Source organism: Carlito syrichta, unplaced genomic scaffold, assembly GCF_000164805.1.
Source record: "Carlito syrichta isolate Samal-C Ts95f unplaced genomic scaffold, Tarsius_syrichta-2.0.1 Scaffold90612, whole genome shotgun sequence".
NCBI classification, from domain to species: domain Eukaryota; kingdom Metazoa; phylum Chordata; class Mammalia; order Primates; family Tarsiidae; genus Carlito; species Carlito syrichta.
In genome coordinates this window covers 101735-126194 of record NW_007034708.1, presented here as the reverse complement: position 1 = coordinate 126194, position 24460 = coordinate 101735, and the positions used below count along the sequence as shown (strand labels likewise).

The window sequence follows — 24460 nt, the reverse complement described above, 5'->3', positions numbered from 1 at the left end:
CTCAGGTCAGCAACTACCATATTATGGATACTGAGCAAGTATTTATTAAATGAACATCTCACAATGATGATTCTAATTGATTGATATTTTTCAGCTATACTTATAGACACCTTAATAAACAAAAGAGGGAGGAAAAAAATGTGTATTTCTAAATCTTTGTTTTTTGTTAAAAAAAAATGCAGCAGTCAGAAAATATTCTTTCCAATCACCAAGGAGGGGAAATGTTTCAAGAAAAGCTTCTCTCTGGGATGACACTGCCAGAGAGACTGCCAGAGGAGAGGCTGTCATTTGGTGAAAAGATCATTAAAGACAAACCCTGATACAGGGATTTTTAGTGTATTATCTGATCTAGACTTTATATGCTTAGAAGTTGACGAAGAATAAATATTGACTTAATATAAATATGTCAGACTATAATTGTCTAGAGGGTGCCAAAGACATAGTACACAAGTACTGTGGCCATGAAATGATGAGCCAAATTCCCACAACATGACAATAAGCACTTTGAATTTACAGCAGAAATGTTCTCAAGCATTTTTTTTAGCAGACTATAAACTGGCATAGCTGATATAAAGCAGACTAAATTCTGTATGATATTCTTAAAGAAAACACAGAATGCATGTTTACTGGAAATCTCTCTTACTCTATCAATAGAAGGTTATATCTAAACTGGAAAACTGTCAATATCATTTCAATTGAGTTCATAACTGAATATTTTAAATCTATTTTTAATGTAACAAGAATGAAATGCATTACTCATTGCAAAATTTACTTCATTTGCTCATGTGTTTATGATTACATAAGAATACACAGAATCAATTTATGACTAAACTGAGAAAAGGTCAAAACCATAAACAAACAGTAACACTTAAAATTAACGGGGAAAAGCAGAGTAACTAAATCTAGTAACATTCAAAGGCATGCTTCTAGAGTCACTGGACTACATCTCCTGCTCCAGGACACACCTGAGAACTGCATCTACTGAAAACATAAAACAGCCACCACTGAAAGGAAAAAGAAAACCAAGACAGGAAAAAAGTACCAAAGGGAAAGAAACAAGAACATACCAAATCTAGAACAGAGATTGCTGGCATAGCAGTCTGCTGCAGGTAACAGAGAAAGAAAAAAAAAGAAAGATGCAGTGTGAAAAAAAAAGTTAGGTTTAGACCTGTCATTTGCCATCGGCATATTGTGTTGCTATCACGTGTCATCTATTTTTGGACAACCCAATGAGAAAAGCAAAAAACTACAGACTGACTTGTAGTATTCAGAAATAGAAAATGACATGGTATTAAATGAGTTTCATCATTAAAATACACAGACACTTAAAAAAAAATTTCCCTTAGCTCTCTTATTTGGAGACTAAGATATTAATCTTAATATAACTAATATCTAAAAACCAAATACTTTTAGTAAATTATTATAAGAAACTTTCCAAATATCATAATTCACACTAAAAGGTTTTGAAATATTCAGTGTTTTAACCATTTGGAACTGACAGACCTTAAAAAAAATTGAGTCCTCATAGAAAATAATAATCAGAAATACTACAAGACATTTGCTAACTTTTTGCTACTGTCAGGATACAGTCGAAACAATAAGAAATGTTAACAATGTCTACTCATTTGCCATAAATAACAGCTGTGTATTTGGAGCTGAAACTGTAGCAAAGGTAAAGGCATCCCTTTCTTGTCTTTTGGGGTGTGGGAGACACAAGGGCATGCCTATATACTTAGGGTTCAAATGAATCCATCTCTGCCAACCCACTAGTGACAATGGCCAGAGTAGAGGAAACTATCCTGGCAAAGGCAGCACAAGAGCAACTTATATTGCTGAGTGCCAGAAAGCCCGACAATGAGGGAAAATTATTGAGTTCTTAGGTCTGTAAAAGAACAGCACTTCGTTAATGTAAATAAAATAGTTATTTGTAAGGAAGTTTACTATTGATAATTTGAAAGATACAGATAACAGTACAATGAAACAATGTAATACTTAATATTCTGGCCTCATTTAAGAAACTTAAGTATCTAAGAGGAATTAAAGCTAAATTTTGGGCAAAGTTATGTATACCTGTGGCTGAGATGTATATATTAAGAAGTGCATGTGAGACAGACTTTTAAGGAAAAATTCACAGCAAGCTGAAAAGGGATAACAATGCTGGGCTCTGTAATCTAGCAAATAATTATCTAAGGTTTAATTTCATCATGAGGTAGAAAGATGAACAGGTCTGACCTAACAGCTCTTGGTTTAGAGCTTCAGTACAGACCGCAAAAAAGAACTGAAATTAGCAAAAGAACCAAAAAGAACATGGCTCTTGGTCATCTTTCCTCAGAATACTTTATTGTGTTTAAAAAAAAAACAACAACTCATTGACACAACATGGTCAATAGCACTCTCTACAAATGCCCAAATGAGTAACAATAAATGCCAATCTATCAACACTTCTCTTTATAGGGTAACAAAGAATCTTGCCTTCATCTAAAATCTTTGAGTAGCAATTTATTGCATTAAATTAATTTTAATTTTACTTTTGTTCTATTTGAAACAAAAAGAATAAAAGTCATTTCTGTAATATGGAGAACAATGAATAAAAGCAAGAGTTCTCAGCATCTTTACACTCCAATTGGAATGTAATTGTGTATGAATTTAATAAACACTTGCTTCATCAACAGTATAACTACAGTGAAGATTCTATTTCTGCTAATGACCTTAAATCTGATGATATGAACAGTTTTATCAACGACCATAAAGTGATGATAATAGAGACCAGGGGCTAGCCAATTACCTGCCATGCCTTTTTATAAATAAAGCTTTACTGGCATGCAGTCACACCCATGTGTTTACTTATGTCTGTGGCTGCTCTCCTGCTTCAACAGCAAGATCTGAGGGTTGCCAGAGTTCACATGGCCTGCAAAGCCTGAAGCAGCTATACTATCTGGACCTTGAAAAAAAAAATTGACAACCTGGATCAAGATTATTGCTGGTCATTAAAAAAGACTCATCTTCTCGATTAAAGTGTTAATGAGGACAATTAAGAGTTTTAAATTAAAGCAATAAAGTTCCATTTGACCTGTATTTACCTGTCAAAGCACATGTCTCAAAAAACTTTAGCGATATAGCCCTGACTCATTTCTACATGACATCGGCCAACAGCAGTGCATACAATAGGGTATTACAAGCCCAGGGGCCCTTGAGTTCTCATCCAGGTCAGGGGCCTAGCTATCTCTATAACAAACACACAGAAGATAGGGGGTCACAGATACGCACAACCATAGCATTTTTCCCCTTTACCCTTGCTCTCCGCTCAGCCTCAAGGCGCTGCATGATCAGCATGGTGTCCACATCGTCATCTTCCTCCTCCTCATCGTCCTCCTCCTTCTGCTTGGACTCCTGGAGTCTCTTCTGGAATTGCCACTCCAGCATGAGCTTCCGCAGGCGGTCGCTCTCCTCCGCGGTACGGTCTGGCTTGCTCTGCAGCTCCTGGACCTCCTTGCTCAGCATGTCCACTATGTGCATCTGCTGCTGCTTCTCCAGCTTCTCCTTGGCGTCTCTCTTCCACGGGTCTGGAGACAGGCTGTCCCCTGAGGAGAGCTCCTCCTTGCTGACTGTGATGTACTGCAAGTCCCTGCGCTCGATTGTGCGGGGTTGCTGCTGGGGCTGCAGTTCCCGAATGACTGTTTCTTGGGGCCTCTGCAGTGTGGAAGGCTTTTCTGGCTTCATCTGTTGTGTGGTCAGGGGAGAAAACGGAGTGGGATTCAGAGACTGGGTGCGCATCTGGCCCAACTTCCTCTCCTGCTCCCGCCGCTTCCGCTCCCGCTCCTCCTCCAGGCGGGCCTTCTCCTTCTCATACCACCGCTGGTGTTCTTCTCTCTTCTTCCGTTCTGTGGCAGCCACCTGAGCAGCCTGCGGTCCTATTTGGCTGGAAGGAGGGGGTGGAAGAGGCAGATCCATGGGAATTCCATCAAAATCACTGGCATAGTGGACAGGAGGTGGAGGGGGTGGTGGAGGCAGATCCGTTCGGATAGGCTGGGAAATGGCAACTGGTGTGGGCGGGACAGCAGCTGGTGTTTTCCAACGACCAGGGCCACTTTTGGTCAGTGTGGAAGCAGGGGTGACCGACTTGGAGGAATGGTTCAAGTGCTCTTGGCTGGATGTACTGGAGTCCAGCGAGGAGCTCTGATTTATCCACATATCGCTGTCAGCCTTCCGATCCATAACTGTCTCTATTCGATGATGCTCGAGTTGGTAAGTTTGATCTTCTCGAAGTTCTTCTTGGGAACGGGCAACACGCTGGAAAAAGAAAATCAACCATCTTATCTCAGTCCTTTAACAGAAGAAATTACCAAATATTTTGAAACATTTTATCTTCAGGAAAAAATACTTGTTAAATGAGTGTGCAGAAGCCAGGATGAGAATGCCCTGGGGCTCACAGCCTCTGTGGAGTAACAGTACATTTACCTGGAGAAGGAAAAGCTGTACTTCCTCTCTGTATCACTGGCAAAAAATATAAAACACACAAAAGCCCAGGTACTTCATGATCAGCACCCTTCCTTATACCCTGCACACCCTGCACCTCCTTCAATGCGGACCCGACACACAATGCAAGCTCCAAGAGAATGAGTTTATGTGGCCTACTTGCATAAAGATTGATGGTGGTTATTTCCCTAATTACATTGAGAGGCATTATTAAATCTTAGCCATTTTATCTATCTGTGACTTTCTGAATTTCTCAAGCTGAGGACTAGCTTTATGAGCTCTCTGACAATGCTATGCACAGTAATGCAAGAACAAGTCCTATACATCTGAGCTATTTCTGCTCGAATTCCAAACATGACAGCATATACTTGTTTTTCTGTGTGTAGGAGAGAGAGCAAACGAACACACTTTTTCTACCAGTAGTCTGAAGGCTGAAAAATGGTATGTCTGAAAGTAGTATACCCGGATAAACAACACCTCGAGGAGGTCTAAATCAAACATCTTTTTCCTACCCTGTTAATGAGCAGAAATTAGAGATGTAAATAAATCTGGAAAACAAATTGTGTCCCTTTCCTTAAAAAAACAAATCAATAAAGATGAAATATCTTCAAAAAGCAGTAGTCTTGCAGAAAAATGGAAGACTTACTCCTAACAATTTGCCAGAGCTTTACTTTGTACACAGAAACATAGTTTCATTACATAGTCCCATCATCATGGAATCATCTCAACACCCAGGTTGCCTATTTTTCTTATTCCTCACGGCTCAGCTCAAATCCCATCTCAATTCTAAATTTAATTCTTTGACAACTCTGATCTAAGAATGAGTAACTGTACAATTCCTGAATCACTTACGGGCAACCTGAAAATATTTTATGTGCTGCTTGCTATCTACAGATAGCCACTGCTCATACTATAGGGTCAGTGACCCAAGTCACTCCCCTGCTTTCCTGGAAGGCTTCACGTTACTCCAGCTGTTGGCTCACTCTCTCAGGCTCCCAAGTCCTGTCATCTCACAGTCATCTCAACACCCAGGCTTCTCAGGTTCCCAGCTTTCTTCTCTAGGTATCGTTTATTCACATTGTGAGGTATAAGCAAATCGCAGTTATATACTATAAATGTAAAGCCTTAATGCTACTCCCATAAAAGAGGAGATCATGTGTTTTCCAAGTGGGGTTGCCTTGATAAATGAGAAGCAGATTTTCCTAAGGTCTAACAAAAGATGCTGGAAGAACTAGAACTAGGGCATGTTATGACATTACTTTATTTTTAAAGAGAAATTTGGAGTAAGGCATCATCCCAGTTGACTCCAGCTTGCTACCAGAACAGGTATGGTTTCCTGGCAGTTAGGAGTGAAAGGGAGCATCCAACACTCCGGGACTAAGTTGCTGTAGGTAGGAAAGAAATAAGCAGGATGGACTGGCAGACCAGACACAAGGACAAGATGAAATCTTGTGACAGCCAAGATCTGCGGCCTGAGGAGAATGCTCTGCCCTGGGAAAATAGGCTCTTTCTTATCTGCTATTCATACTGTATCCTGTAAGTACAATCCTCTCCCTCTACCTGTTCTTCTTATTCCTCAAGGCTCACCTCAAATTCTATCTCAACTCTAAATTTAGTCTTTTTTTTTTGACAATTCTGATCTAAGAATGATTATCTATAGAATTCCTGCATCATTTACTATTCAGGACACATATTTATTACATATTCTAGATTGTACCTAATTTTAAGTACACTTTAAATTTGTTTTCCCAATCTTTCACAGTGTAAACAGTTATCTTTCTAAAAAGAAAAATTACATTTGACATTCTTCCCAGTTCAGCTACCCATACTGGCATCTCCTCTTTACTGCTAGACACAAATGCATATTCCTCCGCTGTCACAATCCTTACAGCCATAAACCCTGCCATGCCCTTTGCCCCCACCCACCCCACACTTCCTCTTCACTCCACATCTCTGTGCCTTACTCCTCTTGGAAGCCACTTCCACATAGGCAGGTGTGCTGCAGTCCAGGAGCCAGGTTCCAGCTGACCAAGACAGAGCAGCCACCTCTCCTGCCACACTGGCTCCACTATGTCTGATGTGTCTGGCTTCCCAGTCACACCCACCATGAGCTCCCACAGGCAGGAGTGGCTCCTGATGGAAAGAGTGCAAAAGATGCCACTGGCACAATTCTCTAGTCTCACTTCCAGAATCGGCAAACTTAGCCTTCAAAACTACACCTTATATTACTAACATTTCAATAACCAAACACCAAGAGAATAAAGAATCCCTTCTCTTATTAAGACTTCTGTCCTATTCCCTTTTTTCCTCAGACTTAACCATAAATCATGAAAGAGAAAAATAAGGGGCTAACAATGTTCTACAGCAAATGTTAACTGTGTCTCAGAAATCACCTAGTTTTTACTTAGTCCGCTTTGTTTCCCCATCCTTGAGAGCTGAGAAGTTTGTGGTGGGCTTAATATCTAACCTGAACTGCAATACTGGAATGATCCCTATCTGTGTGCACATGAGGCTTTTCCTCATAATTTGGCCACTGGGTCTGAGGAGGAGCCATCCGATCCTGGGATTTGGAAGCCGGGAAGGTAAAATATTCTCTGGTGTATGTCTGCGTAGGGATAGGGTATGCTTCGGGTCTCGGTGGAGGAGTCTGCTCCTGTAAAATGTCAAAAACAAAGAAAAGTAAGATTTTTACAACCAAACAGACTAATGTGATTTCCAATGATCTGTTTTAAAATTTTAAAAATAACATATATGTTAAATACTTGTTAAAAATTCAGTGTCTGATCCCCTACAGAGAAAAATAAAATTTATTCTGCCTAGACACACTAATTTAAGATGAATTTATTCGATTTAAAAATCAAAAGATTAAAAACTGCAAATGTAGTAATTATAATAAACACTAGCTAGTTGAGTACAAGTCTCCCTCAGGAAACTAAAAATTCAAGTGCACGAAAGCCTTGCTCATTCATCTCTGACCTCAGTGCAGAGGTTTCCTGTGGAGACGGACGTTATCTTTGCTGTGGTTCCAGAGGCATATGCGTTTTTCCCTCCAGGACTAGGAGGCTGATCTGTGGAAATCAGGAGAAGGAGTTTCACACTAAATAAACAAGGTATATGTAACGTACAATTTCCGTAAGGGTCTTATTCAACCTCATACAGCTAGTGAGGCGTCTAACAATGAGACAAAAAAGGCACATCAGAAACCAGGTCTCTTCACAGTCACAGCTACCTCTAACCCGTCAGAGCCCAGAGCTACAAGGAGTTTTTGTACACCAGGGGCTAGTAAACATTCTTAGGAAAGGGCCAGATAGCAAATACTTTAGGTTTTGCCAGCCTTGAGTGTCCTGTTGCAAATCTTTCTATTATTTCTTCTTCTTTTGTTAACAACCCTTTGAAGGTGTAAAAAAAGGATCTTAGTTCCTGTTGCCAACCCGAGAAGACACATTACCAGTATGCTTGCCTAAGGTATCAAGTTTCCCATCTTAGTTTTTATTTCTGTTAAAGACACATTAGTTATGCTATCCCTTATGAAAACCAAATCATAGTTGGCCAATATATGAGGGCAATATATTAATTATAATACCTTTAATTTAAAAAATAACAAACTACAAAGTGCCTTTGCCCCCATGTCCCGCTCCTCACTGTGACCACAAGTATACTTAGGAAGCAAGAAAGTGATTCCTCATACTTGCTACATTGGGGCTGGAGCGGTGATCAGCTCTATTTTTCATCAGTCTGTCATCGCCAGGCAACTTCTTTGGTTCACTATACTCTGCCCAAGGCAGCTGAGGACTCTCAGGAGACCCATTTTGAGCAGAATTATTATAGAGCTCAAAACCTTCACTCTTTGGTCGGGGTTTACCTGAGCCACGACGATCTGAAACTGAAATAAAAGCACATTCAGTATCTCTTCACTTGTTCAAGATTTTATTTTCAACACTCTATGATTAGCTTTAAGAGAAGATTTACAAATATTTAAACTCCATAAGCACTGTTCTTGGCAAAAGAAATAAAATGATTTTCATATAAAGGTAAATTCTATGAACTCTTAAAACAGCTTTCAAATAAGTATACTTATAATAACGAAAACATTTTTACTTTACTGGTATTGATGGGAAAACATACACTTTCAAAGCTTATTTTTTCATTAATGGAAAGTTAACTGTTTTAAGTAACAAATCTAACCATTTTAAAAGTAGCTTTTTTTAAAATTTAAAGACAGATACACTTCCCTTACATTTTTCTTTCTTTTTTAGGGGGTCTCACACTGTTGCCCAGGCTGGAGCACAATCATGGCTCACTACAGCTTTGACCTCTGGGGTTCAGGTGATCCCACCCCAGCCTCCTGAGTAGCTGGAATTACAAGCACATGCCTTCATGCCTGGGTAATTTTTTTTTTTTAATAAAGTCTCACTATGTTGCCTAGGCTGAGGTCTTGAACTTCTGTGACTCCTGCCTTGGCCTCCCAAAGTGCCAGGATTACAGGTCAGCCACTGTACCTGGCCTTCCCTCACTTCTTATAAAAGTATATAAACTTTTAAAATCATTCATGGTTATCATCACCAATATCCACCATTTGCTGTGATAATTCCATTCTTGGTTTATTTTTCTGTTTTCCTAACTTCCTGCTTGCTGGCCTTGGTTTATTATCTCCTTTTACCAGCCCCTCCTCTTTGATTTCTAGCATTCTAGTTTGCTCCTTTTAAAAGACTGTAAACTGGCCAGGTGTGGTGGATCAGCCTATAATCCCAGCACTTTGGGAGGCCGAGGCAAGAGGACTGCCTGAGCCCGGAGGTCTAAGACCAGCCTGGGCAACTTGGTGAGACCACATCTCTACAATAAATCACAAAAATTAGCCGGGCGTGGTGGTGTGTGCCTGTTGTTCCAGCTACTTAGAAGGCTGAGGTGGAAGGATCACCTGAGCCCAGCAAGTGGAGGCTGCAGTGGCCGTGAGCAGCATGCCACTGCACTCCAGCCTGGTGACAGAGACTCCAACTCAAATAAATAAATAAATAAAAGACTGCAAACTAGGAAGTAAGACAGTCAAGCTTAGTTCCATGTTCTATATAAAAAGCAAAAACACACTGAATCAAATCCAATAATACCACACGATTTTGTTAGGATGCCCTTTTTGTCTGTCTGCTTCAATAAACAGTAGGTCTGGGTTCTCTGCTGCCTTTATTGTTGCTGTTGTTTGTTATTGTTAGATATAGTCTTTAAGTTCTGGGTTGTGAAGTTTCTAGAATTCTGACTTATGGAAAAGAGGGCTAGAAAGGCCATATTTAGAGGGCTACGTATACATCTGGCAAGTGTAGTTAAGACTTACCTGGAAGGTATTATATAATGATTTAAGAGAGAATGTGAATTATAATTGTTTCCTCCTGTGGGGTCTGAACTAATTCTTTTAAAAGTTCTAAATTTAGGCCGGGTTTGGTGGCTCAGTCTGTAATCCCGCGCCTTTGGGAGGCTGAGGTGAGTGGATTGCCTGAGCCCGCGGGTTCGAGACCCGCCTGGGCAGTGAGACTTCATCTCTACAATAAATCAAAAAAATCAGCCAGGCGTGGTAGCGCATGCCTGTAATTCCGGCTACTTGGAAGGCTGAGGTGGAAGGATCGCCGGAGCCCAGCAGTTCGAGGCTGTGGTGGCCGGGAGCGGCCACTGCACTCCAGTCTGGCCGTCAGAGTGAGACTCCAACTCAAAAAAAACAAAAACAAAAAGTTCTAAATTTATATTGATTTTATTCTGAGATTTGTTTTTTGATGTATCTATAAAACCGTCATTTTTACAAATAAATTACGTGATTTAAATAGATGAGTTTTTTGTTTAAAATGAATTACAGTCATTTGCAGAATAATGACATTTTGATCAACAATGGAACTCAAAACTTCCAATCACCTAATAGCATCTTAGTCATTGTAAAGTTGTAGCATAATGCATTATTCATGTTTGTGATGATGTTGGTATAAACAAACCTACTGAACTGCCAGTTGTATAAAAGTAAAGCATGTACAATTATGTATGATAGATAACACTTGATAATGTAATAAACGACTGTTTACTGGTTTAAGAGAGGGACCCAAAAAACCAAAAATTATCTTTTGAGGGAAGAGCTCTTGTGGTACAGGCTTTCTCTTCTATGTAAGTGTTCTAGGAATCCATTGGCATCAGCATACCGGCTAGCACTGTTTTGAGAGGCTGCATTCAGCTTTAGTGAAATTTTTTTGGAGATTCTTTCAAGACGGTTGCTCAGCACCTGCCCACACTGTGCTGAGTTTTCAGCAGTTTTTGACCAAAAACGGCATGATCCCTGTGACCTACTCTTCCTATTCACCAGATCTCACCCTGAAAAACTTTTGTTTCCCAGGGTGAAAAAAGTCCTTAAGGGAAAACACTTTGCTGATGTGGAAGAGGTAGGAAAAAAAGGCAAAAGCACTAAAAGGCATCAAAATAGAAGAGTTCAAAGACTATTTTGAGCAGTGGAAAAAGCATCTCAATAAGAGTATTGCATCAAATGGAGAGCACTTTGAAGATGACAAGTTTAAACAGGTAAGGGTAAATATACAATATATTTTATAAATAAATTCCATTTTGGAGAGTGTCCCCCTTTGTTCATATTTACTATATTCCATTTATTATTCTTTTGGAGTGTACTACTCCTGCTTATTAAAAAAAATGTTAATTGTAAAGCAGCCTCAGGTAGGTCCTTCAGGAGCTATTCCAGAAGAAGGCATTGTTATCATAGGAAATGATAGCTCCATGTGTAGTGTTATCCCCTGAAGACTTTCCAGTGGGACAAGATATGGAGGTAAAAGACTGTGATACTGATGATCCTGACTCTGTGTAGGCCTAGGGTAGAGTGTGTGTGTGTGTGTGTGTGTGTGTGTGTGTGTGTGTGTGTGTGTGTGTACGTGTGTGTGTGTTTTAAAAAGTTCATCAAGTAATAGACAAATTTAAAACAGGTAATCACTGATAGAATAAGGATATAAAGAAAATATTTGTATAGGTGCACCATGTGTTTGTGTTTAAAGCTATGTGTTATTATAAAATTCAAAACATTAAAAATAACATTTATAAAGTTAAAAAGTTCCAGTAAGCTAAGACTCATTTATTATTAGAGAAAGAAAAATTTTTTAAATAAACTGAGTGTGGTCTAGGTGTACAGCGTTTAAAGTCTACAGCAGTGGGCAATCATGTGCTAGGGCTTTCCATTCATGTACCACTCACCCACTGCCTCACACAGAGCAACCTCCAGTCCTGCCAGTTCCATTCACAATGATTGCCCTGTGTAGGTGCGTCATCTTGAATCTTTTATGCTGTATTTTTATCGCCCCTTTTCTGTGTTTGAATACACAAATGCTCACCAGTGTGCCATACTGCCTACAATACTCAGCAGTATATATTTTACAGGCGTGTATATGGGCAACAGGCTACGCCACACAATCTAGGTGTGCAGTAAGCCATGTCATCAAGGTCTGTGTAAGTATACTCTATGGTGTGCACATGATAAGAAAATCATCATTTTTCAGCAAGTATCCCCATTGTTAAGTGACGCGTGACTGTATATGTAACAAGGCATACACACACACACAAACACACACATATATATACATATATATCATATACATATATATTTCTAGCATATATATGATATATATGCCTTCTCTCAGCACATGCAGGGCTAAAATAACTACTCATACCCAAATGAATGTATGTATTTTCCTTCAGTGGAGAATTGAACTTACACTCTAAAGATTTTAAACCCTAAGTCTGCCTATCAAAACTGAAAATCCATCCATTCACTCTCTTTTTTTCCCCTAGTTCAGCCTTTAACACGTCACATTCACTCTTGACCAAGCACCTATATAAGTTTGCCAACATCAACCTGCCCTGTTGGGGGTGAGGTTGAGAGGCTCCAGGAGACATGAAAGGGAACCTGGTGCTCACGGTGTGGGTTCCGAGGTCAGATGGTCACATCTGAATCCTGGCTCCAGTAGAACTCTTGGGCATTGTGCTTAAGTGCTCTCATTCTTGATTTTCTTACTTTAAAACTGGAACGATAATAATGCCAGTATCTCTTCCACAGGGTTTCTGTGACTATTAAAGGAGGGCATGACTACAAATGTGTGGCAAATAGTACATAGCCTATCCCCGGTGGTGGTCAGTTTCACCATGAGTCTTACTTCTCTGCATCATGGGGGATGGCTGATTGAGGAGGGTGGCCAGACCGTGGTAGATAGCGCCCTGCTTTGCTACTTCGAGTGTTACCACAGAACTTGTTCTTGTCATGAGCTCTGCCGCCCTAGGAAGAAAGTATCACGCGTGTAAGAAAAACAGTAGTACAGTGTCTGCTCTGTCACTCCAATAGCTGTGATCACAGCAACCAAAAATCACGTTCCACAGACTCATCTACTATGCTGGGTAATAGTTCCAACTTTCAGACAGATTACCATCCACCCATTTCCTACCCACCGCCCATTTCCTTCCTTTGAAATTGACTATGAAAAAATGCAAACATAACTCCTGTCAACAAATTAAGAAGAGTAGGATGATACTCAGAAAAAAGTGCTAAGAGTATGTTTCTTTCAAGTCTCAAAGAAACTGTTCTAAACTAAAATATATATTTATAATTTGATAACAAATAAAATGTCATATACACCAGGAATTTTATATGTAAAAAGGTAAAACAGTAATAAGAGCATAAGTTTTTAGCATTATTTTTTGGTCTTCCAATTTCCAAACATAATGCAAAATATCACCTAAAAATTGCTGATACTAAGCTTCAAATAAATCAACCATACCTTTCCTGAGAGAGTCCAACCAGACTTCGTCCGTCTACACTGAGGAGCTGATCACCTGCAGCTAGTCGTCCATCCTGGGCACCCACATAGTGTGTGTAGGAGTGAGGGGTGAGACAATAAAGGGAAAGGAAGAGGAGGAGAAGGCAGTGATAAGCACCTTAATATTGTACTTCAAACAAACACTGGATAGTGTTTATGTAACTGAAGTATCAGTGAATCTCTAACATCATTTGTTAAATATATGCCATACTGAAAGTCTGCTTTTTAAAAATGATACTGACCACATCTGCAGCGCCTCCTTTCACAACAGACTTGACATAGATTCCTAGCTTATCTTGGCCAGCACCCTACATAAAAACAAGGTAAGAATGAAAATACAGTAAGATATACAGTAAGGAGGCACTACTCAGGAAGTGTAAAACCAAGTGAAACCACCACACCTGTACACAGGTAACTGTAACAGAGTCCTGGCTCTTATTTTTACATGTAGATTAGAAACAAAAAAATCAGTTATTCATGCATCAGTTGATGAGGAGACTAAAAGAGACTTGGAATCTTGTTATTAATTTAAGAATAGCTCTGAACAGTCATAAATTCAAGCAAATTAAAAACTACCTGCATGATATATACTTTTAGTTATTTCAATACAAAAAGCAATTTATTATTTTTTACATTTCACTATTTACTTATATCCCTTCTTAACCCTTGTTCTTTACATACATAAAGTTTAAAATATAAAACAATAAAAAATTTCTTATGGCAAACAATAGGAGAAACTTGGGTGGTAAGAGAAAATAATGCAGGAAATACTCTCTATTTTAACTCTAGATAAATATTAAAGCAGTAAGACCCGATTCATACAGAATTGATATTATGAAAGAATAATGAAATTCTGTGGGATAGACTTAACTGCTATAAATAATTACTTTCGGAATCATCAGTATTCTACTTGAACATCACAACTATAACATAAAAGTCAAAATTTTGGATAATTTTTTAGATCAATCAAAGAAAACAATCTACATAAAATCTTACATGGATATTACTGACAATATTGTACAGCTGAGTATAATTTCACAGGTCACAACTACTAAAGATTATTAAGTATTGTGTCATAAAAGTAAAAATATATCACAGAAAGATATGAAGACAGTGATTTCAACAGATGACGTCATTAAAGCAACTTTTCTACAATACCCTGAAGCTATGTGATTTTTCACTTGAAAACTACTCATATTTTTCTCTTTAGTTAACAAGTTAAGTTTACAGAGGACAGTCTAACTTTCTAGCATTGTTGATCCTGCCTCCCTTACTCCTCTCAGAAAAAGAAAAGCATGCAGCACATCATGTTTTATAAGCATAAAACCATCTATTCCATATCTCATTTCGAAAATAGTACATGTCTTCATTTAACAAAATAACTCAATTTTGGAAAGCAGTATGCTTCAAATTCCATGTGGTTATATCAACTGGGAACTAAGTTTCTAAAAGTTCTATACAAGGCAAAACCAAGTCATCTCTTGCTGCTGATATGAATTTTCCAATCAGCTCAACCTCCATATCCCTGTGTCTATCTACACAGCTCTCCTGTGGGTGGCGCCACTAGCACTGCGCTGCCAATCTCCAGCCCAGTACCACCTAGACGCCACACTCCCTACTCCATACCTCCCTCCAGAAACCATTCAGCACTGCCCACATGCCACAACAGCTAAGCGCAATCTGTGGTCCTTAAATGAACTCTTTTGCCATAAAAGGATTATTGAGATAGTTGGCAAGGCCCACACTCTTTTGTAAGTTTAAAATTTCAAAATAAAAAATACGATACGCAGCAGGTACTCAATAAATGGCAACTTTGTGAATTTCAGCATATATATCACTTAGCAAAAGAATAATAACCATGCCTTTTACCTGACTAAAGTTATGACAACAATTAGATTCCTTCAATTTAGGAACCTAACAGTCCTGTGGAAAATCACTTCTGAGTCATAGCCCCCCAATGCCCCTATCTGTTAAACTGGATATTCTCTCATATATAATCTGAATCTTGACATGTTTCATTATTTTATGGAATATACAAATAACTGCTTAATTCCACAACTCAGCTGTGTAAATGATAATTTCATTCATCCAACAAATAATCACAGAGTACCTAAACTGTCCCAAGCACTGTGTATACATAAATGGACAAAACAGACAAAAGCCCTTGCCCTCACAGAGCTTATATTCTACACTAGAGTTTATTTGTAGTCATCCAGTAAGTATTCTGGTTAGAGCACTGAAAATCCTTCCATTTCTTTTTCTTGGAAATGCCTCATGGTTATTCCCTTTTAGTTGGTGCCCTAGACCAGGCTTCTAAAAAAAGTTTTTAAAGCACTAGTTGTTTTTTCCTCTTCTTTCTACTTGACTGATTGACAAGCAATGCTTCCTGAATGTTAGAGTGCCAACCATCAGTGTGGATGGGCACTCATCTGCATTTTCACACAGCATTATCTTTTGGTTAATGTAACACTGATCCTGTAACTTAAATAATAATAATATTTAAATTATTTTCTTTTAATAAGATAACCAATTATCATCTGACAAGAAAAATGTTTATAAAAATTATACTAGTAAATAATATTTTAACACTACTGTACACAAATAAATACCAAATACATATTTTAAAACAATAAATCAAGCCTCTCCCCCATTTCTGACAGGCTCTAAAAGATTACAGTCAGTAAGGCCCCCCCAATCCCAATTACTTATTTAGATAAACTGTAGTAAGAAACTCTTTTTAAAATCAAAAAATGGAACAATATAAGAAAAAGAGAACAAGACTGTTTTGCTTCTCCCCATAAGCCAAGACGCGACAGACATCATTGGTGCTGCCTGTCCATTGGCTCTTCTGTTACTCACGTTTTTCACTCTGGGAAGATATCTTTGTGCCCCCTCCACAGTAAACTGCAGACTCCCATCTCTGTTTTCAGCTTCATTTAGAGCAGTAACCGTATCCCTGAGAGCAACTCCTAGGCTTTTTTCCTTCCTAACTATTCTACATAAGCAGACCACGAATACATTAGCTCAAGGTGTTGAGTCTATATGAACTGCAACCAGTACTTAAATAACCTAAAATCCTGCATTCTTTTAAGATATGTAATTTATAATACTTTATGCAATGTGAAATGTAATAAGAAAATTGAAATATTCAAGCAAAACTGATCACGTAATACAGATATTTGACAGCACCATTATCTACATTTTCTTTAATTTTTCAATTTTTAAACATTTTTTAATTTTAGATCCAGGGGTACACATGGGTATTCATTTTATGGACATATTGTTACCACCATCTACCTTTAAATAGGCTAATGTTTACATTATACATTTTGAAAAAAATCCGGCAAAATGAAGAAGCTCTCCTCATGACTAACCTTCTGGTTTCCCTATGTCCAATCACCTTTCCTGAAGCACAGCTTAGGCAACACTATCCTGACTAGACTTCACTAACTACCACTACTGTAAAATGCACAGCAGCCTCCGGCACAAGGTATTCTCACAGCTCCCTGAGCTCAAATTCAAGTTTCAAGTTCTCTCACAGCACACTGAGCTCCACTGGAACTGCCCTCCACACCCTCTTGTTCTCACCTGACTCATGTCCTTGCCTTTGTTGCTGTTCTCTTCACATGAAACATCCTTCTGATGCAATGCACATGCCCAAATCCTTCCCATCATCTGCCTCCCAGGCTCACCTACTAACCACCCGCCAGCCCACTCACCTTCCCAGGGCCAGGGACGATACCATCTCTTCCTCACTGTGTTCTCACAGGGTTGCCTTTGCTCCCGAGAGCAGCGAGTTCCCCTGTCCCATATTAATGCTGCCCCTGCAGATACCCCTCCTCCAACTCTACTGTAAGTCTCTTGAGTACGAAGAACTCTATCCCTTTAGGAGCAGCTTCCCAAGGAGGCTGTCTTATAGTTTACTACAATTTGACCAACTTATTTTAAAAAAACGAATACTCTAGTTAAGAAGTAACTGATACGTCCATTATATATAAATTAGCAACTTTAACTTTGTAAAATGACTAGATTGGAAAGTTAGAGACAAGCACTTCAGATTGTGGCACCCAGTGTGATCTTTTAGAAAGGGAACCCAAATCCACAACTGTCAGAAAGGTACAGTATCTCACACATGATACTCTTTCTACATAATGGAAATTTATCTGAATTCTAAGTTACAACCATTTATTTTAATTCCAAGTAAACTGAATTGATAAGTATATCTGCCTGTCACAAAAAAAGGCTTTCATCTAAGGAAATAAACATTCATGATTATTAGAGACCTCAATTCAAAAGATCCATTAGAATGGAAACAGTCTACTAAAGGCTGGTCATAAAAATTTAATTTGATGAAAAGTTAGACAATGCAGCATGAAATATATTTGAAAAACACTCTTAAAAAGAAAGACAGGATAGCATGATAAACATGATATGCAAGCAAAGAATCTGGATTTAGAATATTTTGAGATTTATTCAATTTTGGTTGGCATTTGGATCGTCCATGTGGTCCGACCTCACACTGCTTACCTAGTGACTATTCACTACATCAGACTGCTCTGCATGCACTTCTGTGAACAGGTCACCACTCTAACGACATCGTGCCTTCCTAGAGACACAGTCCCTCTCTCAGACTCACTGTTTCTACTGGAATGCCCTTCCCTACTTCCATTTCTGCTTATCTGACTTCTATCCATACTTCAGGCGCAGCCCAGTCATAAACAGGTTATAAAAAAAAAATCGCAATACAACTGCTGTACAAAGAAATATAGTTCTGCTGGTAATTAATTATTTCAGAAAAACAAAATTACAGATGGATGCACAGAGATGAAAGAACTTTAGGGAATTTATAACTATATATACATCAAATCAGTGTGAGAAGTTACTTTCAACCCACAACACCACAATCTCTGCCCAGCATAAGGTGTTCACTGTCTCAAGCTCGTCATGGCAGTGCTGGCCTGGAATGTCACACAGCTCTGCCTCATCCCTCACTGCCAGGGTTACTGAGAACACATCGGGTATTGGTCAGACACCTGGGCAACTCTCACCTGTCAAGCTGTAACAACCCCTTAACTTTATGAAACTCTCAATCTGCTGCCCAACACAGCAGTCACTAGGCGCCAGGAAGTTACAGAGCCCAACTGAAACACGTAAGTGTAAAATCACCCAGATCCAAAAGACTTGGTTTGGAAAAGAGAATGTAAAATAGCTCACTAATGATATTAACATCAACTACATGTTGAAATAACATTTTTGATACATTAGGTAAAATAAAATATATCATTAAAGTTGATTTCACTTGATTTTTTTAAAAAAACTGCAGTTAGCAGAAAATTGAAAATTCCATAGGTGGTTCACATTATATATTTTTTTGACAATGCTGCTCTAAAACTATGGGTTTTTCATAGTATGTATATTAGTAACCATAGGTACTAGCAATAAATTTATAATTATGCACATAACGTGGCAAAACAAGATTTTACCATAATATAAAATATATGCTAACATTACACATCCTATTTTCCAACCACAAGAAAACAAGAGCAATTAAAACTGAGAGCACAATATAATAGATAAGTTTATAAAGGCTAAATAGTTTTAAAAGTTACTTGTCTAACAGTATCTAAAGTGATATTTAAGAAGATATAAATGGGTTATAGTCCATTTATTATTTGCAAAATTAAAAGAATAATCATAACCATCTAGGATTACCCCACATTTAACAATCCAAGTCCTTTTTAAAAAAGTAGGATGAGGGGTTGTTTGGAAAACAGTTACAGATTCCAAAAGCATCAGGAATTACAAATTTCACTAAATATAATTTTGGAATTAATTAAACGAACTTAAATACCAGAAGTGAAATTTTAAATTTAGATTTCCCTTCCAGAGGCCCTTGAGAACATTTGTAGCACAGCATCCAAATTGCTGTGTGTGGCATTTGTGCCCTCCAACATAATTTAAGAATTTCAGAGAATGATAACCCAAAATGGAGCAGCAGGTAGAAGAGAATATAGGCAAAGGATCTAGATCCTAAGTCCCTTAAGAAAAAGCAAAACAAAATGAAGTACAAAAATCACCGCCTGTGTGACCTTAACTTTTCATCTTAAAATGTATCTTGAAACTGCTTTTCTTTCCATTAAAAAGGCCAGGGGTGGAGGGCTGAGAGGAAGGTGGGCCTAGTAAGGGAGACGAGAGAGGAGAGGGGAGAGAAGAGGGCAGAGCATGGCTATATCTGAAATCTACCTGCAGAAAAAGTTACAAGACAATGGCAATCCGTGAACAAAAAGGCAACAAAAGGAATGATGAAAAACAGAAAGAACTCAGCTGCTACACAGGACACTTTCCCTGGAATTAAGGAAGAGGCACGCACCTATCAGTTGCTTTGCACATCAGATGAGAAAAGGCTACAAGAAACGGCTGCTCCCCAAAAGTCTTCTCCAACTCTTCCAATGCACCTACAAGAAGATACTTCGTAAAAGCCTAGGTAGTCTTCCCACACACAGGGAGGCTCGGTCAGAAGAAGTTTATGCTTCAAAAACTCCAGCAGCAAACCCTGAGTGTGTGTAGGAGTACGGTGTGATTAACAGCATAAAGATATCATTAAAACACATCCAAAAAAAAAAAGAACGGAGGAGGAAGAAAGACATGCTGGCCAAAGCAGCCTGACTCCAAGCTTATTGTTCTCAGGTATAAAAACCGACTCTAGACTCTCCTGCTCAAGGTCTTAATTAACAGGAAGTGGATAGGGTGACCTCAGAGCCCAGGAATACGGAAAACTCCTCAGGCATGTTCAGGCCCTGCTCTGCCCACTTGCTGCTTTCCTCAGGCTTCAACTGCTTTATTTCTAGTCAGCTAAGGAACTTTAAGCTAAGTTTTAGAAGCAGTCTAAAGATTCTCTTGTTGATAATCAGTTCTAAAATTCACTTTCTATATAAAGTCTATCTTCTGCAATGCTGAACTCAGTGGGATGTCACCCCTACCAGGCATAGTGCTAAGCCAAGGAGCTAAAACTGATTTCTGTGAGCAAGGTTGTAATTCTAGTTCCGTTCTTGGTTTATCCTTTGCATAAAATACAAAACAAAAAACACCACGTCTAAATTTTACCTCCCCAAAAATGAAGGAAATGAACTAGATAGGAGACCCTAAAACTCATCCCACAGATGGGCTGCAAGAGGCCCAACAGCCTCCAAAGACTGTATGCAACATTAGGGGGGAGTGTAAATTTCACCAGGGCAAAGAGCGCAGAGCTCTCCTTAGACTCTCAAAGTGGTCTGTCAATCAGAAGATTTCCAGAGTAATGAAAGACTAATGAAGGTGACTCTGAGATTCCTTACAAAGCTCACCAAGGTCCTTCCTGTGCAGGGGATGGGTCTGATCACATGAGCCTCAACTGGAGGGGATGATGTGAGGACAGTGCAGTCTGAACCTCTAGGCTGCCCCACAGTCAACACTTCATCCCACTGGACCCTACAAACATCAAGGTTTTCTAGGTGCATCACACTGTGAAAAAAGATGGCTCTTTAGAGAATTAATATTTTATGTTCCTATTATAATATTCTCACTGCAACTAAATTCAGTATTTCAGTCAATCCAAGAAATTAGCTGGCACTTATGATATAATTATAAACTACGCTAAAAAAGCAAAGCAAAACTATTCTTTTACATAATTTACTATTTTGCTTTTGGCATTAAATTTAAATTACTGTTTCCAAATTCAAAAGCAAAAGCCATGAGGGGCAATGTGTCACTTCATACAACTTAATGGAAAGAAATTTCTGCATTTCCATGGAAAAAACTGTAGTCACACTAGCACCTTGGAATTCACTTTGAAAAGGAACCCAGTATGTCCTGACTTCATTTCTTTGATTAGGTCTTTCCCACATGGTCATAATAAGACCACTAAAGAACACAAGAGAGAATCTCAAATTCTTCAAAGGACTAAATTACAGTTTATGTAAGGAACTTACTCTCTGAACAGTGAGAAGAGGATATATTAATAAACACAGTTTTTACACTCGTTTTTATGGCATAGGAATCTTGTGTTTTAAGCTAAGATTAAAAAACTTTAAATCTGTATCATCAAAAGGCATAAACTAGAACATATTTAAGGAACTAATTAACCATCCATTTTTAAATAAATGCAGTAAAATATCCTAAGTACTTTTAAAATTGTCATTTTTGTGTCCACTTTTAAGAAAAACAGGTCTTAGAGAGGCTACAGTTAAAAGGTTCCAAAGTTAAGCTACATCATGAAAATTCTTGTACATGTCCACAAGTTACACAGCAGCAGCGTTCACTATTTAAAGCAATTTTCACCATACTATAACCAGCAGGATTAAGTATCATGGTGTTTTTCTTGAATGAGAAGCATACAGGAGCCTTATATGTTAGGAATCTTGAGACTTTGCGGCATAAAAATAGAAACCAACAAATATCTGGGTGTATAATTACAAGCTAGATTAGATGGTTGCTTCATGAATAAGTTAATTATTGACAGGTTTAAACAAGTTACGCTGAAGAACAAGAATTCTCTAACGATCACAGTGTACACAAGAACATCAACAACAGCACCCTAAAGAAACTCACCACTGACTGCGTTCTTCCAACAACAGAGAACCACATTTTCATCTCTGGGACAACAACAACTTCTTGAACTGAAAAAACAATCGTCTACTTCTCTCAGTTTTCAACAGCAACCAACACAGCTGGTTTTTCAAGCCTGGATGCTGTGACCCTGCATGGCATTTATCAACACGCGCTAGAACCAATGCAACACGCGGGCTCTTACGTAACCAGGCTGCTCTGAATACCATTCACTTTGCACTTTATTAAACCTTAAAAAGAGCTAGAAAAAGAAAAAGGAGGGAACTGTTTGTATTTTTAGGATCCAAATTAAACAGGAAGCATCATGTTGTCCCACAGATGAGTAAGAAGTAGCATGCTAAACTCCCCCAAAAGCAATATTTTAAAAAGTAAACTGCATACCCACACAGCTTCCAAATCATCTGGATTTCATAAAACCTAACCGCCATGTGGAAGGCGAGTCAGGAAACGTAACATCAAAACACGGTTCAGGGTTATAGCAGCTAAGCCATACACAATTGAAAAATGGAAAAAAGATTGGGCCAGATACAAAACCCACAGAGTTTACAGAAAACAACACAAGCACACAGCTTACTAGGTTGAATGAATTTTAATCACCCTGGCCTACAGGTTCTTCTGCAGGAAACAGTGTGCCACACACAACCATGAAACTAACAAGAATAAAAACGGCAGGTGATTATCCAGCACCAGGCTCAAAACACATCCCCGGGTATCTTGTACTGGCTACTTACTGCTATACAAAGGAAGCAAGGAAACTAAGGCAGTGAGGTGGAGCAGCTTGCTTAGTGTTCCAAGGCTGCTTGAGACAAAGGCAGAGTTTGAGCTGCAGCAGCGAGGCTGCAGTGCCAGGTATGAGCAGAATCGCAGGTGACAGGCATGGCAAGAGATGGGCAGACAGCACCTATGCAGAGAAGGTTAAATCGCCCTGTGTACTGACCTACCCTGTACTTAAAACATGCTCCTGAAATCTCGAAGTCGGCTCTATTACTATATAGTACCCATCAACTATACAGTACTATCTAAGCAGAGTGTATACATGAGGCGACACTTGCTTTCTTTTGCTGAGCCTTTCTTCCCAAGTGTCACAGATAATACAAAAAAGCTGGAGAGAAATGGGCTGCATTCAGTAATCAGGTATACAAGGAAACTACTAGACTCCTTAGATTTGTTAGTCTCATCTCAAGAAGAGACATTAATATACTATTTTTTATTTCTGAAAATGACACACTGTCCAGCTAATAGGCCATTTTCTTCAAGTTATTTCCTTCAGAACATCCAACACCCAAATTTTATCTCTGGCTCTAACCTACTGAGCTCCACCATGCAACTACCTGGTGGATAACATGTTCACCTACCAGACATCCCATGTCTCCATTACATGCTTAAGCCTGCCTTCCTGATCCCCACTGCCACTAGCCCTTGCCCCTCACAGTCACCCATCTTCAGTAGCCACTTCAGGAAGTAACATCTCCATGGGCCCAGATGCTCAAGATAGACCAGGATTCATTTTGGTATTTCCCTCTTTCATCCACTACAACCAGTTCATTAACCAATTTAAAAAACCTGTCATTCAACAAACATCTACCAGTATCTATGATAACCAGAAACTGTTGATCCTTCAATAGTAATCAAGAGAAGATGCCTGCCCTCACAGGGTACCTGTTCTAGAAAGTCTTAGTCAGTCCTCTGCACACACAGCACACCTTCCCATCATCTCCACTGCCACATTCCCATGCTAAGCCTCCGTGACTCCCCTCCCCGCCCCCCTCACAATTAATACAACTTCCTTATTATTAATCTTTGGTAGTACTTCTGAGTGCCTCTAACTCATGCTCTATTAAAGTGTAAAATTAAACTTTTAAAACTGCACTCTGATCATATTAAGTCTTAATTCTTTAAACCTCTTCAAAGGCTCTTTATTTCACCTATAATAAAATCCACAGCTCTGTCTGTGGATTTTACAGGTCATCACAAGGCCTGTTCTTATAAATAAAGTTTTACTGGAACACAGCCACGCTCACCCATGAACTGCTCTGTCGCTGCCATGACAGTCAATATAACCACTCAGGGCAACAGAGTGACTTGAAAAGTAGAAAATATCTATAGTGTGGTCCCTTGTGGAGAAAATCTGACACACTGCGCTCTGTGATCTGGTCCTACCTGCTTCTCCCCTTATGGCCTGCAACAGCCACAGTGGGCTGACAGCCCGTACTCAGTCTCTGCTGTCTCTGATCTGGCTAACACTTACTCATCCTGCACATTCAACCTGAAAGCTATTTCCTCTGAGTGGCCTTCACTGACCTCCGCTCTACACCAGAGTCTAGACATTCAACAAACACCCCAATTACACACGATTTATGATGCTATTCCTCATTCATACTTTCTTATCTCACCCCTCAAGTGATCAAGGGGCACGTGCTGATAAAGTAGTTGCCTAGGATTATCGATGTCCTTGGCAGGAGAAGAAAATGTCTACTAGGTAAAAATAACTCTGGTGGGAGTCAAATTCATACTTGATCTCATTAAATAGTTTTTATAAGCTG

The 24460-nt window shown here is 39.0% G+C and overlaps 1 protein-coding gene across 5 annotated transcripts in view; it reads right to left on the bottom strand.

Moving 5' to 3' along the window:
- Positions 1–24460, bottom strand: part of AFDN (afadin, adherens junction formation factor) — a 107142-nt gene that overhangs the window by 17804 nt on the left and 64878 nt on the right. For 4 of the 5 annotated variants that reach the window (XM_021712568.1, XM_021712571.1, XM_021712574.1 and 1 more), the window contains 7 exons: positions 13556–13621; positions 13275–13348; positions 12657–12775; positions 8165–8359; positions 7453–7544; positions 6944–7129; positions 3292–4290 (listed from right to left, as the gene is read on the bottom strand). In XM_021712568.1, coding sequence (XP_021568243.1) covers positions 3292–4290; positions 6944–7129; positions 7453–7544; positions 8165–8359; positions 12657–12775; positions 13275–13348; positions 13556–13621 — 1731 coding nt within the window. The remainder of the gene's footprint in view (positions 1–3291; positions 4291–6943; positions 7130–7452; positions 7545–8164; positions 8360–12656; positions 12776–13274; positions 13349–13555; positions 13622–24460) is intronic. The other variant, XM_021712575.1, reaches the window with a different exon arrangement.